General features: G+C 49.2%; 1 protein-coding gene across 1 annotated transcript; it reads left to right on the forward strand.

The window, feature by feature from the left end:
- Positions 1-287: 287 nt before the first annotated feature.
- LOC128269958 (developmental protein eyes absent) lies at positions 288-25,167 on the forward strand. Its single transcript, XM_053007360.1, has 7 exons — positions 288-523; positions 6,572-6,621; positions 21,148-22,663; positions 22,732-22,927; positions 23,234-23,348; positions 23,428-23,672; positions 23,760-25,167. The coding sequence occupies exons 1-7, from the start codon at positions 443-445 to the stop codon at positions 23,939-23,941; spliced, it is 2,385 nt and encodes a 794-aa protein (XP_052863320.1). The 5' UTR covers positions 288-442; the 3' UTR covers positions 23,942-25,167.
- The last annotated feature ends 254 nt before the right edge of the window (positions 25,168-25,421 follow it).

Here is a 25,421-nt window from a genome sequence, read left to right on the forward strand (position 1 = left end):
TCAAATACCTACAACAGTGAACTCCGTGCGTGTGCATTCGCCGTGTGTCCGCGGAATGGATGTCGTTTGAAGTGCAACCAATGAGGCGTTGCAGCCAGTGCAGGCAGGTCCTCCGCAGGGCCGCTAGATCTCCCGCTGCCCCCTCGAGGAGCAACCTCCCCGAAACTAACATTAATCAAAACAACAGGACACACACGGGCTAAATTGGCCATCGCCGGAGACCGTGCATGACGTGCGTGTGTGTGTGCGTTTTATGATCGGAAATTTCTTCTAGTCCTCTTGAAGGCGCTGAGATCGAGCGGTGAGTGCGCGAGTGCGCATCCAGTTTGTGCGTCAGGTGTCCAAGGCGAGGACTTAGTGACACGGAGTGGCTGCGGAGTGCTGCGGTGTGTCGCGTCGTGCGTGCGTGCGTGCTTAGCTTTGAATGTGAAAATCGTATGAAATGGTGACACTAATGCCTTGTAGCTATATCTCTGCCCCACGGATCTCCATCATTGATAAAATGATAGAGATAGAACCAAAGGTACACCTATAAACCCCGTTATAGACCCGTTATAGAGGGCCACAAAAAAAGAAACCGAACAAACGAATACAAAAAAAAACATATACACACACTCGAAAATAAAAGGTGACAGCTTAGCTTAGATCGGTTTGGGGTTGGCTTCTTTTATTAACACGAATAGCGAACGCATGCGAACCAAAACTAATACTATTTAACATAATCATGGGCCGCCGTGTTGGTGCTGTAGCTAATATCGTCACTTTCGATCTGCCTTTCCTTCCTTATGGTTTCCCGCTCTCCACTCCCCCCGGTTCGAGTTCCTTCCATCCTGGCCGTATCTTATCGATCGATTAGGCGCGATGCTGCCGTGTGTGTCTATGAAAATTTTATGTCGCCCCATGTCGCCCCGTTCTTCACTGCCGCCGCCGCCGCCGCCCCCCTTCAGGGGCCGACCCTACTGGCGCGCGACGGAGAGCAATAAATTTGTTCGGGGTTTACGACTGTTTAAAGGTACAAATTATTTACCGCAGTCCCCGGGCGCGAGACGCCTGTTCCGAAGCTGTGAAGACGCCCGGCTGGAAGCTGTGAAGGCACGCACTATCTCGTTCCATTGCGCCAGTATAGGACCTTCTGACTAGCGCAGGACCTTCTGGGCGCAGTTTGAGGAGTGCGTGAATACTGCTCAAACTGCCATATTTTTACTGCGCCAACGTAAAGTAATAGCAGCTTTGCACACACTATTCGGGTTTTCGGTGGAGCTGGCAGGCTGTAAGGTGCTTGTATGATGGTTCCGTTGCCTGACGCACAATTTGGTTTCATCCCCACCCAACCCCACCGGCCACCACACGGTGACCACATTGGTTTATGGTTATTTTTCAAATTTTATTTGTCCGATCATTTCTCATTCTTTCAGTCGCTCGCTCGGTTCCCAACTTCGTTGCCATATATCTTCCATTCTTACGTTCCCTGTGCGCGCGCGCTGCTATCTCTATCTCATCTCGCCTGGCGTATCGCACTCGCAGCAGTACCACACCGTGGGCCACGGGGCCCCAGGAACCCGGTGGAGATCTCGCGGATATCTCCACGGCCCCGATGCTGGCTGCTGCTAAAATATGCCGTGTTAATGTTGTGTCTTTTTGTTTATTAATTTAATTTACCATGATCATTCAACCCCGTGGGATTCCTGGTGCGGGCCTCCTCGCCTTCGCCGTCGTCGTCGTCGTCATCGTGTCCGTTTCCCGCATTGCGCGTGTCCGCGTCCTTTTTTCGGCCTTTTCCTCACTAATGTGCAGCATCGAATAATTTGTCCCCTTCAGTCGCTGCTGGCGCATGCTGAATCATACGATCGAAATAAACGGTATCGGTATTTTAACGCAAACGCAACGCGGAACTGGAGATTTTTGGGAAACAATCAGAAATACCATAGTTGGCTTTGGTTCGAAAAATTCGAAACTTTTTACAAATCGATGACTCGGTTCGGTTTCGAAGCTTGTTAAATTTAGGTGACAGAACCACCCAATCAAACATGCAAAAATATAGTAGATAAACATATAAAAAACCTCACAAAACATATAAATCACATCCTCGTACTCGTGCGCATCCGCCGTTGGGCCAAATCAAAACCCGTGGTGCGTGGTCCAATGCCACCAAAAGCGACGCACGATCGAAGTGAGCAATGTAAAGTTGTCACCCGGGATGTCTCTGGCTGAGGCCCTGGGGCTGCTGCTGACACATGATGAATTAAATCAAAACAAACCGGCGTTCCGGCGGAGGCCATGGCAGGCCCCTTCGAGGAAGACGAATTAAAGAATAATATAAAATTAATTATGTTTTAAATTATGCTCGGCCAAGGCACCGGCGAGAGGCACCGGCTCCTCGCGACTAAACGGCCCACTTGGTGCTACAAACTCATCATTCGATAAGCTGCCGGCTGGCTGGCTGGCACACAGCATAACGATCATCATGCCGGGAGTCGCCGTGGCTGGATCGTTGGATCGTGTTTTGAGGACTGGTTTGATCGCATCTGCGACGATATTTGGGAGGCCGACGCTCAGCGGCGCGATAACGCGAAGGTTTCTTCGAAGAAATTCTTGGAAAATCTTTCGCCTAATATTTTATACGGCTTTTTGTCACTTATCAAGTAGATTTATTAGAAGTCCCTTCGTCCCGAACGGTGGGGCGAACGTTTTTCTTGGGGCCAGCAGAGCCAGACTTGCTGACGGCTGGAGCACCCTGGAGTCCGCTGGCTGGCCGGTGGAGAGGCCGTTTACTAACGTGTGCCATTGGAGTGCCAACGTAGACCACTTGACACGGCACCGGGCTTTAGCGAGAGGATCGTTGCGCTTTTGGGGCGAATATTGCAATATCTCGTGCCACACACACATTCGTGTGGGGTTACGGGTGAACCAGGGACACATGTTTTAGGCGTGATAAATGTTTGTCCCCGTTCGGAAACAGCATCGAGCTCGCGGAGTGGACCAACAAATAAACAAGAAACATACAAGCAACAATGACCCGGTACTCGGGGCCGTACCGCGCCATCTCCTGTCCACGGCCACCCCCCCCGGTCCACATTTGGAGGTGTACATTTTATGCTCCGAAACACCTCGGCACACAGGTTCGCAGGTACACAGCCCCGCCGTGCTGCTGCTCGTTCGATCGTTTGTCTTGCTGTGCTTGTCCGGTGCAAAACTGCTGCTTAATGGGTTCTGCGTTCTGCACGGCACGGCTCTGGCCATACCGATCGTTTACGTGCACCCATCGCGGCCAGCATCGCAGATGATTATGTTGGCCATATATCACCAACACGGCCAGGACCACGGTCGGCCGGCCGACCGTGGCCGTCGTTGTATCGCTTTCTCCTCCGCCATCCAACGCGATTACGAATCGCGTCGTGGCCGATATTTGTAAACACGAACGAAAATTTGCGAACGAATTTTGGCATGCACGGGGCCCGATCGGGGCCACCAGCTCGAAATCGATACGCGAGCTTCTTCAGATTCCGTCAGCCAGCTCGCCATAAACATTTTGAGCCGCGCGATTTGCGATCGATTATTGATTTTTTCGGCCTCGCGAAAGTCGAACTCGGCCCAAAACGGTGGCACTTTTGTGGCAGCCCCGGGTGCTCCCCAGATTGGGCTGGGCTGCTGGGATGCTGCGGTGGAATAAGAATGTTCCGACGGTTCAACGGTTCATAAAATAAACATAACCCGCCGGCCCATTCGCGGGTTCGCGCCGCCCGATACGGATGTGTGGATCTGTGTGTTGTGTGTGTTGTGTGTGTCGCCAATAAAGCCCAAACCCAAAACAACAACATAATTCTTCACCCCGCCCGGTTAATGTGGTTTTTATAGATATTATTTATTAACGTTTATTTACGGTCTACTTCGAAGCTTCGGAGAATGTGTTGAAGAGGTATAAAAAAAACACCAAGTCAATGTTACAAATCAGTGAACAAGCAACGATCAGAACGGCAGACGTGAACCATCATGTCGCGGGTTGGGTCGCGCCTCATTCGTGGGCTATTGGTAAATGAGCTGGATTTTATTGCTCCCGGGCGCCGGTCCAAATCCGGGAGCCAGCAGCTGATTCACTGAGCAGAGTGTTCAAAGAGTGCCGGACGAAGCAAATGCAGGCAAAATCAGGAATGAATCGTCACATACCGAAGTAGAATGTTAAGCCAATGACTAAGCTTCTATAAATAGTCGCTTGATAATACGCCATTTTTCGCTTCTATGTTAGCGAAACGCTTCATACGCCAACATAAGGAAACTAATTTGACTCACTCATCTAACTCATCATCCAAACAGATCAAACATAAACAAGGCGGCTCAATAGGTTTTGCAGGTCGATAAGAAGGACACATTTTTATGGTTTGAAACACACTTTATTATTCAGTATGGTCTCCCTGAACATCAATACACTTATTCCAACGAGACTCCAATTTATAAATTCCATCCCTGAAGTGAGAAAGCTGTTATGCCGTCATTATTTCAGAAAAAACGCTTTCTATGCACGATTTTTTTTTGGTCTGAAAACAGATGGAAGTCGCTAGGGGCCAAGTCGGGTGAATACGGTATATGCTCCAACAATTTGGTCTTTAATTCATGGATTTTTGCCATTTAAAAATGCTCTTGTGATACGGTGCATTGTCCAGAAGAAAATGGGTTTTTTCTTCTGCAAACAGGAGTTTTTTTCACCAGGTTTTCCCTTCAGCTTATCCAAAAGGTTAGAATAATATTCAGAATTTATTATTTTACCACTTTGCAAGTAATCCAAAACCTAAATTCTTTTCGCATCCCAAAAAACCTTTTTGGCTAACAGCTTCTTGGAAATCTTGTTTCTATTTTGAGTCCCTCTTGAAAAAACATTTAGGCTAGTAGCAGCGCCCTCTGTTATTGAACCGCAAAACTTATCGAACAACCCAATAGACTGTCCCTTTGCGACTACTTCTGACAACGACGACGCAATGACGTTAATGCAGGTCTATTCAATATTCCATTATTCTACGCTGATTACTAATGGCGTCCTAACTAACGGCTTATTTTCAATGCATGTGTTTGTTGGCTCTTCAGTTGATAATTTATTATAGAATGTTTTCCTATTCCCTATTGAAAAATATAAACTTGAATACTTATTACTAAAGTAAACAACTGAAATAGAAATGGTTTTCTATTTCGGTGAGTCAGCCACAATAATCGAAACCATCGCGAAAGTCGCGTTAAGTGAGACACAATCAGTGCTCGATAAATTTTAACGCCAAACAGCTCACAGCCTTTTAGCGAGCTCCAGCTCACTCGACCTTTCCGAACAGATGTTTTCTAATTAGTGTTCAAACCGTTTCGGTTTCGATCGAGCAATAATTGTGCGGCAGTTAACAAAAAGTTACTGCTGCAAGAGTGCCGAACAAACCGAATAGAAAATCGATTAGCTCTTCGACCAGCTCCATAAAAACGCGAACCGATTGGGCAGCATCTGCATCCATCGTCGTCGGCCACGACGTTTTCGGGCGTCCTTTGCCTTGCCTTTCCTTATTCATTTCGCTCACTCGCGACGCGTCTTGTTGACACCCATCAGTTGTCGCCTTTTTATGTTTATGAGTTTTGGTTCGATTTTTTATCGCCTCCTGGTCTGGTCTGGCGCGGGAAAAGCGGGCTAGAAAAATGCTCATCTGGCACACTCGGGCCCGCGGGTGGCGTGTCACGACGGACGACGGCGCGCAGCACAGCACAAGGAAGCCCTTAAATCTGTCAAGTGAATCTTCGCCGGGCAGCGAGGCTCGGCGATCGCATATAAAATACGATGCACCGGAGCCTCGCCGGGCCAGGTTCGAAGAAAACGGGGGAAACCCTCGGCCTGCTAAGCGGTGTGTTCCCGTCCCCTGCGTTCTGGTTGCTTCCTTCTGGCCCGTTCGCTTTCTTTATGCGCCTTTCTGCCATCATCCGTCGCCGTCTTTCGCTGCCCGGTGCTTCTCGAATTCTGCTGCTGCGCTTCTTGTTCGTTTGGCTGCCTCTTGTTGCTTGTTCCACAGAATCTCACAACCCTCACCGGGGACGCTTCCCCCTGGGGGAAAGCTTCACGGGCCCCGATTACCGACTGGCATCTTATCGTTGGTTTTGGGAAGTGTTTAAATAATTTGTTCCCGTTTAACGTTTACGACCCCCGCACCGGGCATCCGGATCGGTTTCGCCAGGCCCCGGGGTGCAGTTCCCGGGTCCCCTTCACAGGAGCCTCCCAGGCCAGGCGGGGGTGGTGGTATTCGGTGGGAAATTCGGTGGGAAATCTCGCTGGCAGCTCGGGAAGCCGGATTGCGCGGGGAAATAAGTTACGAGCTCACCGACAGTGCGGGCCAAGCTCCGATAAATCACCGCTCCGCTAAGTAGTCGTCGGGGTGTTGTGTGTGATGTAAATATTGCGACCATTCTCCCGGTGACCGGGTAATTTCCTTCCTGCTTTCCCTGCTTGATTTACGTGTTTTTAGTGAATTTTCACACGCCCGTGCGCAGAAAATTTCCCTCAAAATGGTGCATTAATTCCCCGCTCTACCCTTTCTACGCTACTCCTACACAGGGTAAACGATCACGCACCGAAGGACCAACCGACACGACGGAACGCAGTCGGTAAGTACTCGTGGCGCTACTACTACTTCTACTACTACTGCACAGGTCTCCGGCGTCCCCTTGTGGAGCTCGTAAATGGTGCACAGCGCACAGCACACATCCTCGGATTTTATGATGTTTTGCCTTTGGGTCGCCTAAACGGGCGGACTTTACACGCTTATTATGATGTTTGGCCGTTGACAACGATCGGGCCGGCAGTCGGGCCGGCAGTCGGGCCGTAAAGCCGGCGAAGCCGTAAACGGATCGGTCCCGGGTCGAATCGTAAGAAGTGCGAAACAATTTTACAACTAGCGGGCCTCAGGGCCCCGTTTGGGCGGGGTGGACAGGATTAATGGGCCGTATTATTTGAGATTCGCTTAAGGTTGGGGCTGCAGTTTCAAGATTCAAGAGGCATGTCAACCGTCAGCCACAGGCACTGGCAATGCAGGCAATGCAGTTAAATCTCGTGCGGCGTGGTGCTATTGATGAATGTGGCAATGTTGCCAATAAAAACGACTCCGGTTCGCTTATATGCACAAGCCACGGCCACGGTTTGTTTGAAGTCAGTCGGGCAACGTTGGCAAAATATTAGGAGCATACATGGAAATGCTGATAAGTAATGCACAGATGCTCGTAGAAGATGAACAAAGACAAATGGGAAGATTGGCTAGAAAATAAATTAAAGTACGATTCTTAACATTCCTTGTATTTACTTTGAAAGTTGGAGTTAGTTCCACTGAAAGTTGGTTCAAAATTCAGGTTTGTTAGAGGCTCTTCAGTTGCTTCAATTAAATCCCCAACGAGTTTGCGATGATTAGAGCATCTCTTTGAGTTCACGCTCCATGATCACCGCCACCAGTCTATCGAATGTATCTGGCAACTTCAAGTACGCCTTCTCATTATTTTCAACAGAAACCCAGAGAATAAACTTGAAAAACTTGTCGACATAAAGCAGACTCTTTGTGCAAGATGGCACTTACGTCTGGGCTATAAAATACTTTTGACTGTTTCACTGTCCGGCCTTTTTTTTATTACATCAGATATACCGTTTCATCGATTTTTACGCCATATCACATTTGTACGTCAGACTTTTATTTAACTACTCATAAAAATCACGTCATTCGGGGGTACTCGGTACTTTTTTGCGAGTTTTGATTTACTGTCCAGGGAGGACCACGGAAACCGCTCTCAAGGTGACGTGTCAGTTGCATAAATAGCCTTCGAGTATGACAAAATTAAGAGTTGAAAAACTTGTGGCCGAGTGTGGAATTGACACACAAGAGGATATCGTATTCTTAGACGACATAGCAGAGTTTGATACAGAACTCACCGTAATAACATTGCAAACGTTAAGCAAACAAACTTTTCACCACAAATGGCAACAAATTATCGGTGGGGCCGTAAAATCGTCCACGAATCGCTTGCTTTGACCAAGCGATTAGCTACACAACGACGAAGGTCAGATTAAATTTATGATGCTCACCGTTTGCTGACGGCAACGTCACAGGATGAAAATCTAGTTTTCCCATACAACGCCCAGCGACGGCAACGGCAATCTTCGCACACACTACGGGAACGGCTCTATATGAATAAAACATAACCTAATCGAAGGCCGATAGCCGCTGTGCAGTGGACGACGACGCAAGGAGCTCCCAATGGCGCGCAGATTCGGACTAGGAGGCCGCATAAAAAGCCCGAAATAAAACAAACAACCAAGCTGTGACAATGGGTCGTTGACAAGAGCACTGAAACGAGCTGGTCAATGGGGAAGCTCATCTGTATGCAGATGGACGACAGTCCGGGGCCCCGGGACCGGCGTGAACCGTGCGATAAAGTATCTCGGAATGGCTTAAATATTTAGATGGCCGCGAAGATTCGGCGCGAAGCCGGGCTGTCGTTTCCGCAGCCACTGACTTCATTCGCTTCAGACGATCGATCTATTCGGCGATCGATTATCGATTAACGGCGCGATCCCCGGTCGGGTGTCGCGTTGATCGATCCAGAGGTGCCAGCCTGGCCGCGGCCCAGCAGGAACCGAAAGTGTCGAAATGGGGCGTTAGTCATCGGAATGGAATTTTCCACGCATAGTGTTCGTGTGGCGTATCGTTGCATCGTTACAGCCAAATTAGTTGTCCGATTTATGACCCATGGTCTCTTCCCAAGCTTTCTGGCTCGTGAAAAAGATACATTTTCATCCATATTGTTTAAGCGAAATAGGAATGCAGGATTTCTAGTTGTAGGAAGAAACAAATGTTGCCCAAAATTATCCTGAAATATAAATATATACTTTGAGTATAAAAAGCAACGCGGCTCCAGATTTTGGCTGCAACCACGGCATGTCGAACACGGCACGTGACAGCTTCGCAATCTCCAGCTTCACGATCTCCGGCCCTGTCAGATCATCGGGAGATTAAAGCAAACTCCGCGACACCGTCTGTCTTCCGAGCAGCAACCACAGCAACTCGAACCATTTGCAGCGTCTTATTGAAGATCCCGACCGACGAGACCGGCACACCAAGACAAGGTGGCCGCCAAACGGGGCGGACAGTTTGATGGACTGCAGGTTTTCATCTAATTAGATTATTACTAATAATGGCGCCGGGGGGCTACCGGTTAGACCTATCCGTCCTAGCCGTAGCAACCGGTTCGTTAAAGAGTTTCTTGCGAGTTGAGTTCCTGTCCGCGCCTTTCTGACGCCACGCAGACAAGAATCAATCGATTCTACTTGGACCAATTTTCTAGGTTCTACGAAGATCTTGAAAATTGTAGTCCACAGTCGCTTGGGAAGCTCGTGCTTATCACAAATTACTACAGCCACTTGGGCGTGTTCCAAAAACATAGATAGCTTCCTTCGCATTCCAGCAACGGGGCGGACACAACGGAACAACGTTCCAACATCTAAATTATGTACGATTTATTACGAGCCCTAGGTGCCCGCAGTGCGCGATTTCGCGCCCGTGGTCGCGAGCTGCGATGAGGTTTCCTGTTTCCGTTCGTTCGTCAATAAATTGACGACAATTTGTAAGAAACGATATTGATGTCGGTATGAATTAGTGTGACAGAGATATGAAACAGTCCACAAGTCCACTGGCTCCGCTAGCGTCTCCGGGTGGAGTGAGGAAAAGCAGGAAGCCGGGGGTGACCGGGACCACACCGGGTTGGGCTTTCGGGTGGACACGCGAGTCTAATGGAAACGGACGGACCCTCGCGGACGGGGACCGGGCGCGAATTCCAAAACAAAGGAACCTCCCTGTGAAGAAAGCCCCAAGCCTCATGCCCCCAGCCCCCAGCCCGGTCAGGCCGGGGAAGAGTAAAAAATAAGATATACGCAGGAAAAGACACCCTGATGATGAAGATAAAGATTATGATTTAAGACATTCGCCCGGGAAGGAGATACCGTGAAGCCCCGTAGCGTAGCGCTTGAGGAGCGCCTCTTCTCGCTCGCTCTCTCACTCGTTCTTCGGGAGGATAAGGTCCGCGGACGGCGCCTGGACGCGCAAGGAGCACAAGCCTAGCACACCGGCACGCCGGATTGGGCCACGCGCGGCCTGTTCCTGATGGGCGCATGGGTGTAACGGGAGAGTATAATGGACCCGGGCAGGCAACATAGTGCAGTGGGTGGTCCACACGGTGCCACACGAAATGGGACGAAATTAAATTCACACCAACCGCACGCAGCAGAGCGGTGCCGGAACCCCCCATCGCCGGGCCACATCAGGAAGGGTGCCCAATTCGACGATACTTTATTGGTTTTTCGAATTGACTAGTTTGCTGTCGCTGCTGCTGCTGCTGCTGCTGTGAGCATAACATAATTTTTTCTACTTTTGGAAAGACTATCTCAACGATGCCCAAAACCAGGGCTGGGACCCTAAAGATAATGTTTCGCACCAAAACGGCCTGCACGCCACGCTCGTTGGGCATAAAGTGGAGAAAATAACGATTCTTAGGCTCTTTTTGAACAATGCTTTGAACGGACGGATGGCGTTATTTTTGCATAAAAATGCTTAAATTACATTAGAACTTTAATGGGTCATTTTGGTGCCCCAAGGCTGCTGCTATTGTAACGCTGGTGTGTTAATGGTTTCTGCTGCCTGCATCACTTGGCGTGATTAATGGCGCTGGTGTTGACAGGGCACGCAGCGTATCTGGAGTAGCGTCACCAATTAGCCAGGCCTCAATTACAAGCCGCATCAATTCGTACATCTGCACGCCGCCCCTTACTAACGCCACCAACGGGCCAACTCGCCATTAAAAAACGGATGCGCAGAAGTAGCTCGAGCAGCAGCAGCAGCGGTTAAGGATACGATTTTATGGTCTGCGGGGTAATTAGGCCAGCACGCCTCCTCAATCCCACATTTCGCGGTTAGTGGGGTGAATGTGAGTGAAAAATTCCTAACCATGCAGATTGTCGTCCCGGCGCGCAAGCCCGGCGAGACAAACGTAACAATTAGCGGGCCTGGCAAACATGCTGAAACCATCCATCATATCACGGGAGTCGACCGGGAAAAAAAATGCGCGACCCTCAGTCCCCGGTGGGCTACGGGGTGACGAATATCTCGGTAATTTTGTGCCACAAATGATCAGCTCATGTGGCCGTAGCATGTGCCCCATTCGGGACCAGGATTTGCCAAACACACAACTCGATTAGAATATTTTGTGTTATGAAATATTTCACTAAGAGAGAGAAAGGTTTTAAGTAAAATATCCCCTCAACTTCATTGGGTAGGCTAATCACACGTTTATCGATTCAGCTCCCTTACAGCCCTTTACTTCATAACAGACCATTCTCAGATCAATCACTGAATAGCGTTATTTGTAAAAGTCCTAGCAAGCGACAAGGATTAATAACAGAGTGTTGATGCCCATATTTAAAGCATACAACAAAATCTGGACTTGCTTTATATTAGTAGCTGGCATAAGCATAAGAATCTGAGTATGCTAAACCTGCGTCTGTCCGATCGTCCTTCGTGTGAGGCACTCGCGCACATGTTGCGCTGCCGACACGAAGCATTCCTCGTGCTCCAGAACAAATTTGAGTTCCGTTAAATCACTTCAAAAGTGTGGATAATTGCTGGGCACCGACATAAATCACCACCGCCGTCGGGCTTCGGATGCGTTTTTCCACTTCATGCCGAATACACACATGAGCAGCCTGCTGCTTGCGGTATAATGCGCTTCTCGTACAGATTATTGGGATCAACCCAAAAGTCGGCCTGGCCCCGGCCGTGCGAGAGAAGACACACATTTTATCACTTCGGACCACTTTGCGCGATCGGCGGACACGCCGACACGCATGCGTAGGACTCTGTGTTTCACGAAGGACCCTCGTCCCGGGACGCTGGCAGGACATTCGCAGGAAATCGTAAAAGAAACAACCAGCTAACCCGCCACCATGTGTTGCACAAATGCGCACAGGGACAAGAAACAAGTGGCTTTCGGGCTAATCTCGGCAACCGAGAAAGGCTAACACCCCGGCGGCGTGTAGCATTTTACAGCTTACTTTGGCCTTACGTTTGCTTGAAGGAGCGTCCCGTCCGGGCGGCTGGCCTAGAGGCTAGACTTTGCCGCCGCGCTATTCATCTTGTGTGGAAACTCTTGTTTTCTTTCTTGTCTCTACCGTTAGCACGGCAAGGCGACGCATTTTGCGAAGGCAGCATCTTTCGAAGCCGACCCGTTCCCCGACCGGCAGTCCTGCCCGGTTCAGCTGTCTTTATTTAGGAACACAAAAAAATGCAAACACATCATCACCAACATCATCATCATCAGCGGCAGCAGCAGCAGCATCGATCGTTGCCGTCCTCCCGTCAGCATTAACTCCATTTGTTTCTCGTTCCGTTCCGGCGAGGTTTTTGTGCCAGAGAAACCAACAAAAAAAACCTAAAACAGCCGACAAGGCCCTTTCGGAGAGTGGTTCGCTAAAACAGGGAATTCTAAAAATGTGCCGCACGTGGTTCAAAAGTATTCCTTCAATCTGCGGACTTCGGGCCGGGATGGAAATTATGGACGGAACCGACACGTAATTTGCTGTGCGAGCAAACAACCGGCACATGATGGACCAGTACAAAATGTAATCTATTATCAAAATAATGCGCTGCAAGCAGGACGCCACGATACTGCTATGCTGGAAACCTTTGGCCCAATTATGACGCTTCTGAAACCATTTTTTGATGGACACAGTAGCAGTTAACGCCATCGATCGTCCACCTGCTAGCCGGCGCGCTACATAACCGGGCGCCCATAAATATTTAGCTTCCGACTTTTGTTTGGGTTTGTTTCGGATTACATTTCAAGTCACCCGTGAATTGTGAGCTCGAGACACACATTAAGTGGGGCCCGATCGTAAAACCGTTTAAGCGGCTCGATACCGGGCTGCTACCCGTTGGAGCATAAACAAATCCGTTTTGGAGTAAGAACCGAGGATTTATGCGCTGCAACGCAAAGAATTCTCAAAGTATTCAGAAATAAGTATTCGCTAAATGGAAAGAATCTGGATTGGCTTCCTGTTTTCTGTAAAGTAGTCGCCAAGAAAGATGTACACATCGATCATTGTGCCGATGGCCATCGAGACTCAGAAGTGTCAAGACTTTAATTGCGTCCCAACAGCCGTTTAACCGCGCCGCGGCATTGCGATGCGATTATTATGTAACTCATACTGCTGCCGGCCTTTTGCGTCACGCATTTCAAGGCGGGCGCTATAAATAACGGCGCACTCTCTAATCATCCACCCACCCTAATGGGCAGGGGGAGGCCATCAAGTCCTTCCGGAGCAATCTATCTCAGCTCTTGTTGTTGTCAGCACGATTGCATTGTGATGCCGCACTTCCTGCCACTTCCGCTCAGTCACCGTGTGCTACTTTGCCGTATGCACCCAGAGTTGCATTCGAATGGTTTTTTCTCAATTTTTATTCTCTACCGGGCCGGAGTTCTTCCGCCGGCGACACGATAAACCATCCGCGGAACCGGTGCGAGGGAGTTTCAGACGAGAGGGGCCGTGGGGATACGGAGGGATATTAAATTCGATACTTTTTAGCCGACGTTCCGGTAGAGAATCCGGTAGTATTGTGAATCGCGGCGTATCTAGGGCGTGTTACGTGATGTGGACGACCGGTATGTGCCCGGGCTGACGAAAATAGACTTAAATACATCGCCCGCCAGCCGGCCGACCGGCCGGGCGATGCAACATGTTACTTGAGCCTTATGGTTGGAATTTTCCGGAATCGAATAAAACAGGCCGCCTTTGGGAATAAAGCGATAAGTGAGAAAAAAACTCAAGTTTGAACACTTTCCTGGTTCTGGTTTGTAGAATTGAATCGTTTGTGTTTCTTTATTTGGTTTATAGTTCAGTTTCAGTTTATGGTAGTCCGTACCGTCAATAGCGTTACCAAACATTGTGTGACTGCTTTGTGTCCGTAAAAGGGAGAGAAGGTTTTTTCACCACTCTACAGGACTTGTGTGAAGTATGTTTTCCACAGTTTGTAGGTGCATTTTGTGGATTAAATGTAAAACGGAAATTACAAACACCAAATAGACCAGATGTTCATCCGATGGGTCAAAGATTAGGCGCTACTTATGTCAACCAATTACTTTAAACAACATACTTTTCATACATTGTTTTTTTATTGAATTTAAAAGGATATGAGTTCCGCGAATACGATCACGATCGTTTGTAGAAAATGCAACTAATTTCCATTATTCTGTCTTCTTGTATTTAATTGACAGGCTATTGTTATGTTTGACCGATTGTTCCAACAAATAGCTAAAAATAGTCTATACTTTTACTTTATATTATTTCTCGACATTTGAGGTATAAAACATTGTTTGTATGTTTTAAGTGATAGATTATTTCACATCAAATGTATAGAGGATTTTTTTAAATAAAATGTAATGTTTTATATAGACAAGTTATAGTATTTCAATGTACGTACAAAACATACACTAACTTTTTAAGTTGGGTTTTACAAATTTTATTAAACATAGTTGTGCTGTGTTTTAAGATGTTATATCCCTATCAAATAAATCTAGCTAAATTTGTTTTTATAGATGTACTACTTGTGAAAATGTTTTCTGAATTAATTTGAACCAATAATCAAATCATACAGATTACCTATTTTATATCAAATATCTGTTAAACGCAAAAAAAGGAACAGCGGAACTAACCTATTACTATTAAAACCTATAAAAATAAATACATTATCAGCTTGAGTAAATTACGTCTCTTTTCCTCTATCATATAACGTGCAGAAAAACGAAATATGGTGGTTTTCCTTAGATCGTTGGGAAAGTTTCTTCCTCAGGGTTGAGTACGCATGTTCCAATTCGAAGCGAGTTCCCGATCATGCGTACAGAAAATCATATCGGTGGAGAAAAAACGGTGAAAATACGCACCAATCACGGTGGACCCGGCGGTTGTACACACACAGCCACACAGAAGCGGGTGCCACCATCAGGTGGGTGTTTTGCTTGGGAAAATATGTATAAGAAATGGGAGCAAAATATTGTGTTAACGAATCACTCCAAAAAGAAGACTCAGCGCAGTACAATAGGTTTAAGGACAATTATTCATCGCTCGTATTGGAGGGATGCAGTATGCTACGGGTTGGTTTTGCCGCAGGATTTCAGATATTTCTATCGATTTCCCTCTACACAGACGCACATCGGTTGTCATCGTGGGATGACGATGTCAACAAATCGCTGCTAAGCCGATTCGATGTCAGATGGTCGCGACGGTGATGAAGATGATGTTGGGGAGCAGCATAAAGATCGTATTACTTCCGAGACCTCGTTGCCTCAAGCGTTCGAAAGCACCGTTTGCAGAAGGGAAGATTCGATTTTTTCATCATCGAATACAGCGAAAAAAAATGTCCCAACTGCCACCGGCATCAACGCTTTTGAAACGAACACGGGGCTCCATTTTGTGTGCCTGTTGATCGTATATAAAACGCTCGTTTTGTCGCCATTTTATGATTGAAACCATTTCTTGTCCTGATTCGGAAATTTTCAAAACATTTCTCTCCACACGCCACTGGACGCATTAATTTTTATGCTCACAAAACATATGTAAAAATACTTTTACGAACCACGACACCGGCTTTGTCACACTGCATAAAGATAGTCATTCCTGGTGGTGTGCTGCACAACGCGAACGGACGAGTTAGCTGGACGCGGCCAGAGCATAAGAAAGCATATCACGCTCATAAATCAGTCCGGGTGTGATTTGAACGGAGCGTGAGCTTTTAATGGCACTCTTCAACCCTCCGTTGGTGGTATCGGAAGCGCGCTGGACACGCTGCTATACTCCGGGGCCCAATAAAGATGTCCGGTCAATTGGATTAGAAGGGATTATTATTATGTTCACCTTCACGCACTCGCGACCAAGCAGGGCAGGAACGAGGGAACGGAGGGACGAAGGGACGGAAGGCCCCCCCAGCAAAACGGCGGATAGTAATCGTCCCACCGAAAGCTTTACGTTTTATAGGCAGCACGTGCTGGCTGTGATTATGTTGTACCGATTGATTTCGTGGCTTTCCTGCGTGTTTCGGATAATTGAATCGAGTTTATTTGACGACAATTTGATTAAGTGGGTTTCCGTCGATGTTAAAATCTGATTGACGATCGTTGAGCGCGGCGTGAAGACATCAAGAATACGACCCATGTATGGAAAGACCAAACTACAAACTCCAGGAGTTCCTGTTTATGGCCTCACCATGAAGTAAACTCATGAATGAAAAGCCAGTCGTTTTCACTTTGTGGCTTTTATAATAAAACTAATTTAATTTACATGCCATGATATTACATGTATATTAAAAATGCTCATCAATATAACTCTCCTAGGTCACGAGTCCCTCAAAAAACACGATCAGCAAGACCCATGAAGGAACCATTTATCAGAGTCTTTCATCAAGTGATGCATCCCTTGCGCAGACAGGCGATGCTTAGCGAATTAATGTTAACAAATTCGAAGAGCAAATGGGAGAACACGATCGCAGCGATTAGATTACACACTGGCCAGACTATTCGGGGCGCGACTAGTTTTACGACACCACAATGATAACACCCACCCATCGTGGACCGTCCGGACGACCGTGGGATCAGGGAGAAAATTAAACGCCAACGGAAACACTTCATTTCCCATAACACCAGATGTCACCACACTGCCCATCGGCCAGCCCCGAGCTAGCGTGGTCCAGCGTGGCCCGGCTGATCCCCACCAACGATCACTTCATTTCGGATCGGGGACTCCCTACATGGGGCTATGGCTAGGCGTAGACGAAGATGAATAGAGTTTGGAACGCCCCAGCATACTAGACCACCCAGCTCGGACACGGCCCATGCCCTCTCGGCTCCGAATCCGAATCGCCCCATTCACGTAGTAAATCCTGCTAGTGATCACGCCAAGGGTTGGTTTTCGACACATTTCGCTGTTTTTGTCACGTCGACCAACTTCCTTTTTTCTGTTCAGCTGTCTGTTTGGACCTAGCTTCCTCCAACCAACCTCCAAGCCACCAAAACACCCAAAAAGGTGTCGAACCAAACCGGCGGCCAACAACATCGGGCAGCATCGGCAGTTTGATCGCACGCGTTATAATAATGTTTTTTCTTCTTTTTGCGTCGGTTTTTCCATTCTGGGCCGACCAACAAAATGGTGCACGAGAAGCATAAAAATGTTCTCACACTTTAGCTTTACGCTGGCGCAAACTAAAAACCTAAAGACACCACAATTTTGCCACCACCCTTTTTTTTTGTTCTGCTTTTACATACAACTGTTCGGTAAATTCATTGCCGAAAAACGGGAAAATTGGGTGCGATCGTTCTCTTGTGCGACAACAAAAAAAAGAGGATCAAATTATGCTCGCCGGCCGCCGAGTGTCGTTGATTTTGCGCCGTCTCCAATTAACTGTGCCCGAGTCAGCACTTCCCCATTGGCCGGCGTTTGCGACGACGGAATAGTGACCAACATGAGCTAACCCGGCTGCATAGTTAGCTGAACCGAATGCAGTACCAAGTGCAAGTGCAAGTTCAGGAAGGGTGTGCAACCCGCGCCAAAAACGGGACCAGCCGCACTGTGCCACCCAAAAAGGAGTCTTCGTTTGAGCTTGTGTCCAATAGTGCCCCACTCGGTTTACTCCGTCACGAGCGAGTCCCATTGCACTTGATCGCCGAGAAGGACAGCGCGCCCGTGTGTGTCAGCAAATTCCACTATTGCTCCCCGACGCCGCTGTTGGTTGGACTTAACCTTAACCCACCACAGGACGGTCCTGTCCCGGATCGAGTCTGTGGAAGTCTGAGAAAGTTATTTCACGGGCACAACACGCCACCACCACCACCACCAGAGGGCTTGTGTTTTTGCGCATCGATGCGCTTTAGTGGCTCAGAAATACGAGAAGCTGACCAAGCAGTCGGGGGAGCGTCTGGAGCGATAGTCGAGGTGGGCCACCGCCACACCTTCCAGGGCCATCAAATTCTAGCGAGAAACACATCGGAACCATCGGGACGACAGTCGGTCCCTCCGGAAGACGCGCATATAAGCTGTTTAGATCATGTTACCCTCTAGTGCGATCCCCAGTCCTGGTGCTGGAGTTCCATTGTGGCCGGTAACGGTACCTGTGGCCCTTACGGGGCGACTCAGCGAACCTTTTGGCGGCGGGGCTAGAAAGTCTGTAAAAATGCACCCGGCCAATAATCGTGTTGGCGCGCCACGTGATGGCGCAGAAATTGGACACGGTTTGCCTCCTTGACCTTGATTCTCAAACTCTTTTGTTCTGGTTCGCGAAATTGAGGCCGCGCCAATCAACCAACCGCGGATGAAAATGGTGTTACAAACTACAGGCGTTGCGAATCACGGAGTTGAATTGGAAATATTTTATTTTATTGTCGTTGGTTCTAATCGACGTTTGCTTCAAGTTCCAAAAATCAACTTTGGGCGAACGAAGGTTTGAAGGATTGATTAACCAGCGATCAAAATTGACTAACTTGAGTTTTGGTTTCTGGATAGTTTCAGGCTACTTCTAGCCATCTTGGATCAGTTTTGAGCGTGGAACTACTAGACAGCACAGCAAAACGCCTGAAGCTAGGCAAACGGGCTCTCTAGTGCATACTATGGTTCCCTGTTCTTTTAACCGGAAATTTCGGTTAGTGCCCACAATGCGCAAGTGCCCCGATACACGAGGGCTATTCAAAAAGTAGTAAGACATTTGAATTTCAGCGGGCTACGTATGTTCGATTCCCGATTTTTTTTGTCAGCGTAAGGTTGCTACTCATGTCACTCACTTTTGGTGAAAAGTTCGGCCATTTTGAGTAATCGGTCAATTTTTGATAACTCTCTTTCCTAGACAAGGTTTGGCTCATCGGCGATGCCGTCTTTATCTCCTACATCGTATCGTAGCGTCGTTCTTTCATGGCCTCCTTCAGTTTCCTCAATAAGAAAAAGTCACAGGGGGCCAGATCTAGAGAATACGGTAGCTTTGGCATCATTAGTGGATTGTTTTGACAGCCAATTTTGGGATTCCTACAAATCCGAGCATTTGTGACCGATTGCTTCGGACGAATTGCGCATAATTTGCAGTAAATATTCTTTATTGACCATTCTATCCTTTGGCAACAACTTATGATGCACCACGACCCTGCAATCGAAGAAAACTGTAAGTAAAACAGTTAACATTCGACCAAGCTTGGCTTTTTGACGTTCACATCTTCTCGGCCTGCTGAAAAAATTTTGAACTACCGATAAGCCCTGCTTTTAGTCTTAAGAGCTTCATAAGCCACAGTCAACATTTCGATTGCGTTTGAGCTCCTAATTTCGTTTTTCATATAAAATTTGATAATGATTCTTTGCCATCAATTTTTTTGAGCAAACAAAAATCGCCAAATCTTGTCCAAGCAAAACAGTTGTCAAAAATTGACTGATTACTCAAAATAGCCGAACTTTTCACCATAACTCACTGACATGTCGGATATACGTAGCCCGCGGAAATTTAAATGTCGCAACAATGTTTGAACACACCTCGTATCATCGTTATGGCAACCGAAATAAGTACCCACGTAAGGTAGAAAATAATGTTTAATTAATTGATTAAGTGAAAACCACTCCACCTCCACCTTCGTAAAAGTGTTGATAAAACTAGCGAAGCGTTTCGTAAAAATGGGATAAAAAATTCGCCGCCGTCGATGATAAATAGAACTCATATCCCGATCATTGCCCCCGCTAGCTGAGGGCCTCACACGCCTCCCAATGCGCTGGAGCTGTCATAATTAGGAAGAGAGTGTGAAATTACAATAAAATTAATGTTGCTCCGCGTGTACAAAATGCGTACAACCGACCCGTGGCCGTATGTGGCCGGGTTGTTGGAACACGAGCGAGCACTTAGAAGGAAGATGATCTACGCCGCCGCTTCTGCTGTGTGCAGGTGGCCGCATTTCGGGCGCCATGATGTGGGTCTCGAGGCAGCGTAATGGCTGCCTATCATTTTTATTCACGTTGTACACGTTATCGGTCCGCGCCGGCAATTCCACGTGGTTCAATCCTGTCCAGAAAGACAGCCACTGCGGGCTGAACCATGAGATGCGCATAATGCCTTGGCAGGACGATGATGATGATGGTGGGCTTTGTTTTCGCCGCGACACGTCGACCCACATAAATCACAGAAAAACGGGCCCTCGGGTCGCGCCGGGTGTAAGGACGAGCGCGGTTCTAACCACTCGCTGCGCCCGAAACCGAAGCGTAATATGGGCAAGACAAAATGACGCACTTTTTTCTACACAACGCCGGAAAAGCCTCCGACAGCAGCTCCGGGTAATTCGAAGAAGAACCGGGCACGCATGTACACTGCTGCAAGGGGTTAATGAAGAGACGGTCCACAACCGCGGCAGCCCATGAATCACGCGGCCCCGTTGTGGAACGTTGGATTGGATTTTGATTTACGCGCTTCGCCCTTTTTTCCTGCGACGAAGAAAACTCCCGCATGAGTAATGATAGAAATTGGAGTATTTCTGGAAAAAACGGGCCAAACAACGTCAGGCCTATACCCGGACCCAGTTATTATTCTTCGGAGGACGCGACACGCTTGCGCTTGTTGTGACTGAATATTGAAGCAAACAGCTTTTAGGCGCAACCGCGAGTGTGTTTACACAGGGAAAGAGTGTCCAACATCACTTAAGATAGGCCTAATTCTCATTAGGCCTTCAGGGAGGATTCAGAAGAGGAAAGTCTACCACTGATCAGATCTTCGCCATGCGGCAAATCCTGGCAAAGATGGTTTCAGAATACCGGCCAAACTTATCCGTCTTGTTAGAATGACCATGACCAACGTCACCAATGGAAAGCTCTCCAATCCCCAAGGGATTGCGCCAAGGGTATGGCTTAGCCTGTCTCCTTTTTAACATCGTGCAGCAGCGAACCATCCTGAACTCGGAAGTGAAGACCTCAGGGACAATCTACTTCAAGTCCAGCAAAATCCTGGCCTATGTGGAAGTTGGAAGGATTCCCTGAACCGGTCGGTCGGAGGTTGTAGCCAGAATTCTCATTAGCTTCATTCTTTTCGCCCGCAACAGGATCTACAACAACCTGAGCGAACCGGTGTCCGCGCTGGATGGCCTCGGAGCGAGTCCTTCGCTAGCTCTGGGCACACCGTTTCACTACTCCTCGACTTCAGCGTCATCGTCTTCGGCGGGTAGCAGCAGCGCTGGCAACACTGCCCTGGTGTCCACCGCACACACACTGTTCAACCACTCGCCCGTCGCCGGTCTGAGCAGCACGGGAAGCTCCTATCGGGCACTGAGTTCCGGTGGACCGCCATCGGTCGCTATCCACAACGGACTCACGGGACTCACGTCCTACGGTCCACCGAGCTCGGTCGCAGGTGGAGGTTGCAGTGTGGCCGGAAGTGCCACCGGCGGATTACTAGCCAGCCCTGGATCGTTGGCCAATCGGTTGAACAGCAGTGGGGGCAGTGGCAGTAGCAGTGGCAGTGTTGCCACGATCACCTCCGGTTCGTCGGGAGGCGCCTCCGGTTCGTCCGCCGGCAGTCTGGTGGATGGATTAACGTCGCTGGCAACCGTCGGTGGCTCGGCCGGGAGCTTAGGGCTGGCGTCGAGCGGGGCCACACTGGGGGGTTCCGGCGAGCTGGGAATGTCGCACTGGCTGAACGACGGCACGGTCAAGTCGGAACTGCGAAGCCCCGGACTGGACGCGACCCTGGCGGCGGCGGCAACCAGCAGCAACCTACCACTCGGGTCGTCCGCCGCCCACCTGGACGGGTCGGGTCTGTTCTGTGGCAACCCGGGAGCCGCCGCCGCCACCGCCCTGGACGCCCTGCAGAGCGGCGTCGCGTCATCCGCGACGAACGTTTACGACCACAAGTCGGACTACTACAACTACTACAACAGCATGCAGCAGTACACGCCGGCGTTCTACTCGTCCGCGTACGGCGCCTCGGCGTACGGGGCACGCACCTCGACCAAAATCCCCTCGCCAAACACATATCTCGCGTCGCCGTACGCGGCGGCGGCCGCCGCCGGCAACAACAACTCCGCACAACTCTACTCCTCGGCGTACGGGTACAACTCGTCGTTCGGGCAGTTCGCGGCCAGCGGCCAGCAGGATGGTTACAGTTACTACAATGACCAGTACAGCCCGTACTACGCCAACACGGCCAGCTACTCGCCGTACGTCAGCTCACCCGGGTCCAGCGGCAGCCAGGCGGGCTTCCACGTGGCCGCCGGCCTGTCGGCCGAGAGTCCCTCGGAGGCGCACGCCACCACACCCAACATGCTGGCCCACTCGCACTCCCCCCAGTCACCGATCTCCATCTCACCGACGGCGATCGGGGCGGGTCCGGGTGGCTCCGTGGGTAGCGTGGGGAACGCGGCCAACAAGACCACACCGACCGGCAAGTCGGGAAGGGCGCGAGGTCGCCGCCACGCACACCCAAGTCCGACGCGCAGCTCCACCAGTGAACCGGGCGTCAGCGAGAAGTCTCCGGAAAGGATCTTCGTGTGGGACCTCGACGAGACACTCGTCATCTTCCACTCGCTCCTGACCGGATCCTACGCCGGGCGCTACAACAAGGTGAGTCGACTGGCCAGCACTCCCGCTCTGGAGGCTTACTGTGTCTGGGTGCCTTTTTTTCTCCACAGAACCGCGACCATCAGGTCCAGCTCGGCTACCGGATGGAGGAGCTGATCTTCAACATGGCCGACGCGTACTTCTTCTTCAACGACCTCGAAGAGTGCGACCAGATACATATCGACGACGTGGCTTCCGATGACAATGGGCAGGATCTCAGCAACTACAACTTTGCTGCCGACGGGTTCCACAACGCCACACCGCAAGGTAAACATCATTATTGGACCGAACGGAACGGAACGTTTTCCGATGGCGAAGTGCGTATGTGGAACAGGAAATAGGAAAGCAGCCACTCCTCGGGGCCAGGCTCGGAATCCTAAGTCAATATTTGATGACCTACACCGTGGCAGGCCACAGCTGGCACGGGGCTGACAATTTGGGCCACAGACATCCATCATCATCATCGCCGTCCCGGGGCTTCGTCCATCATAGTCGGGGCCGAATTGATGTGCATTTTGGACGTGACAATAATGTGATGCCCATTTTTTTTTTGCTTGGTGCTCTTCCCTACAGGAGCTCCACCTAATGTTTGCCTTCCTAATGGTGTGCGCGGTGGTGTCGACTGGATGCGAAAGCTTGCGTTTCGCTATCGGAAAATTAAGGACACGTACAACACGTACCGGAACAAGTAAGCATTCGGCGCCGCATCGGCTCGTCCGGCAACTGGCCTTCTCTCACACCGTGCCATCCGTCTTTCTCTTCCTCAGTGTTGGCGGACTGCTAGGGCCCCAGAAGCGTGACCACTGGCTCCAGGTGCGCTCGGACATCGAGATGGAGACGGACAACTGGCACAGCCTCACGCTGAAGTGCCTGAACATGATCGCGCAACGGGAGAACTGTGTTAACGTGCTGGTGACCACCACCCAGCTGGTGCCGGCGCTGGCCAAGCTGCTGCTGTACGGTCTGGGACAGGTGTTCCCGGTCGAGAACGTGTATAGTGCAAATAAAATCGGTAAGGACGGCGGACGGAGAATTAGCGCAGTTCGGCGAGATAGCTTCGCGACGCTGACGAGGCCCATGTTTTCTGCTGAATTTGTAGCTAAAGAGCAGTGCTTCGAGCGGATCGTGACGAGGTTCGGCCGCAAAAGCACGTACGTGGTCGTCGGCGACGGGCAGGACGAGGAGAGTGCGGCCAAAAACCTCAACTTTCCCTTCTGGCGGATATCGGGCCACAGCGACATCCGGTCGCTGAACACCGCCCTCGAGATGGGCTTCTTATGAAGACTTTGCCCTCTTCGGTGGAGCCCACCCCACACCCCGTCGGGTACGCTCCGGGATGCGTGGAATGCCAAAAGCAAAACCAAAAGACACCCCACAGGCAGGCCTTCGTGGTTCCGCGGAGCCCCACGCAAGCTGTCCTACCCCCTACTTCCCTGTGGCTCATGGCAAACCCCTGGTAGGCGGGGCAGACGACGATATGCATCCAGTATTTATTATCGTTTGTAACGGAGTTTGATAGATTTTAAATTAATTCGTTAAATAGCCGAGCGCGCAACGGGCAACTCACTACCGGAAGCCGTATTTGTCAGGATCAAGCAAAACAAAATGGAACAAAAAACGAAATGCTCAAAACCGAAAACCGATACTCAACAGAAAAAACAAACAAACAAACAAGCAAACAAAGTAGTGAATATTTAAGACACACGGAAAAGGCGTCAGGGCGAAGATAGGTCGTATCATCAGAGCAACAGGCATAATTCCGATCAGATCCCTACTGGCCGGGTGTCTGAGTGCTCGCAGCGAAGATTCTAGAAGAAGTGCAAGTCCCAGTGCAAATACCTTTATTTTTCTCCTCGCATTAAACAGCATAAAGCAGCGCGTGAAAATGCGAATAGTCACGAGGGCGGCAGGTAAAGGACGTTTGCGAAAAGAAGTCAACGACTATATGAAACTATTAACAAATGTGAATGGATAGAGTAATTAAAAAGTTCTTTTCTCTAGATAGAACCGTGTGTTATTAGTAAATGCAGGCCACAGATGTATCGAGTAACGAAAAATGCAACAAATGTACAGAACTTTTCCTTAAGCGCTTTCTGTCGTCGCCAGTAATCTGTGTCGGACGAGGGACGAAGAAGATAGCGAATGTGTCAGGCCATCGTTCGATTGTTATGTATAACATTATGGGCTCACAAATCACTGTAAATATTGTACGAGTTCTCTATTCTTCCCGTGCTGGCATAAGATACTTTAAACCGAGGCAAAAAGCCGAACGCAGAACGCAGTTTCTTGCGTTGCCCTCTTCCTTTCGGGTTCTAACTGTACCGGTAGATTTGTTGTAACAGTGTGAAATGGGCAGACAGCTCAGAAGATGGCACGACACGCGATGTCGATTTCTACGCAAAGTGTACATATTCGTAAACATTTAATCAAATCAAAATAGAGCCGTAGGAGCCGTGCAGAATGTCGGCGAACCCCGGAAAGCACCATTATCAGGAGCATGAAGATGTGTGGCGCCTCTTTGGGCGTGTTTCGAAACACGTGTACGGTGGAAAGTGTGAAGAAAACAGTGAATAAAGTAAACCAATGTAACAGTATGTCCGTTTAGGGTATTAGGAATTTATTTGGAAACCTCATACCGAAGGTAAGTATGGCGTGTGATACCGGCGCGGTTTTGTGAATTTCTCACTGTTCTATTGCTTTTGTACCAAATTTGCAGCACAATTGCTATGGGTATGTTTTGAAAACTTTCCACTAAGTGACG

This window comes from Anopheles cruzii, chromosome 3 (assembly GCF_943734635.1).
Source record: "Anopheles cruzii chromosome 3, idAnoCruzAS_RS32_06, whole genome shotgun sequence".
NCBI lineage: Eukaryota > Metazoa > Arthropoda > Insecta > Diptera > Culicidae > Anopheles > Anopheles cruzii.

What these genes read in the sequence shown, in the direction of transcription:
- LOC128269958 (XM_053007360.1), top strand. Translation starts at nt 443, where the DNA reads ATGGTGACACTAATGCCTTGTAGCTATATCTCTGCCCCACGGATCTCC. An exon ending in TACAACACGTACCGGAACAA is followed by an intron (nt 23,349 to 23,427) that starts GTAAGCATTCGG and finishes TCTCTTCCTCAG; the next exon opens with TGTTGGCGGACTGCTAGGGC. An exon ending in GTATAGTGCAAATAAAATCG is followed by an intron (nt 23,673 to 23,759) that starts GTAAGGACGGCG and finishes CTGAATTTGTAG; the next exon opens with CTAAAGAGCAGTGCTTCGAG.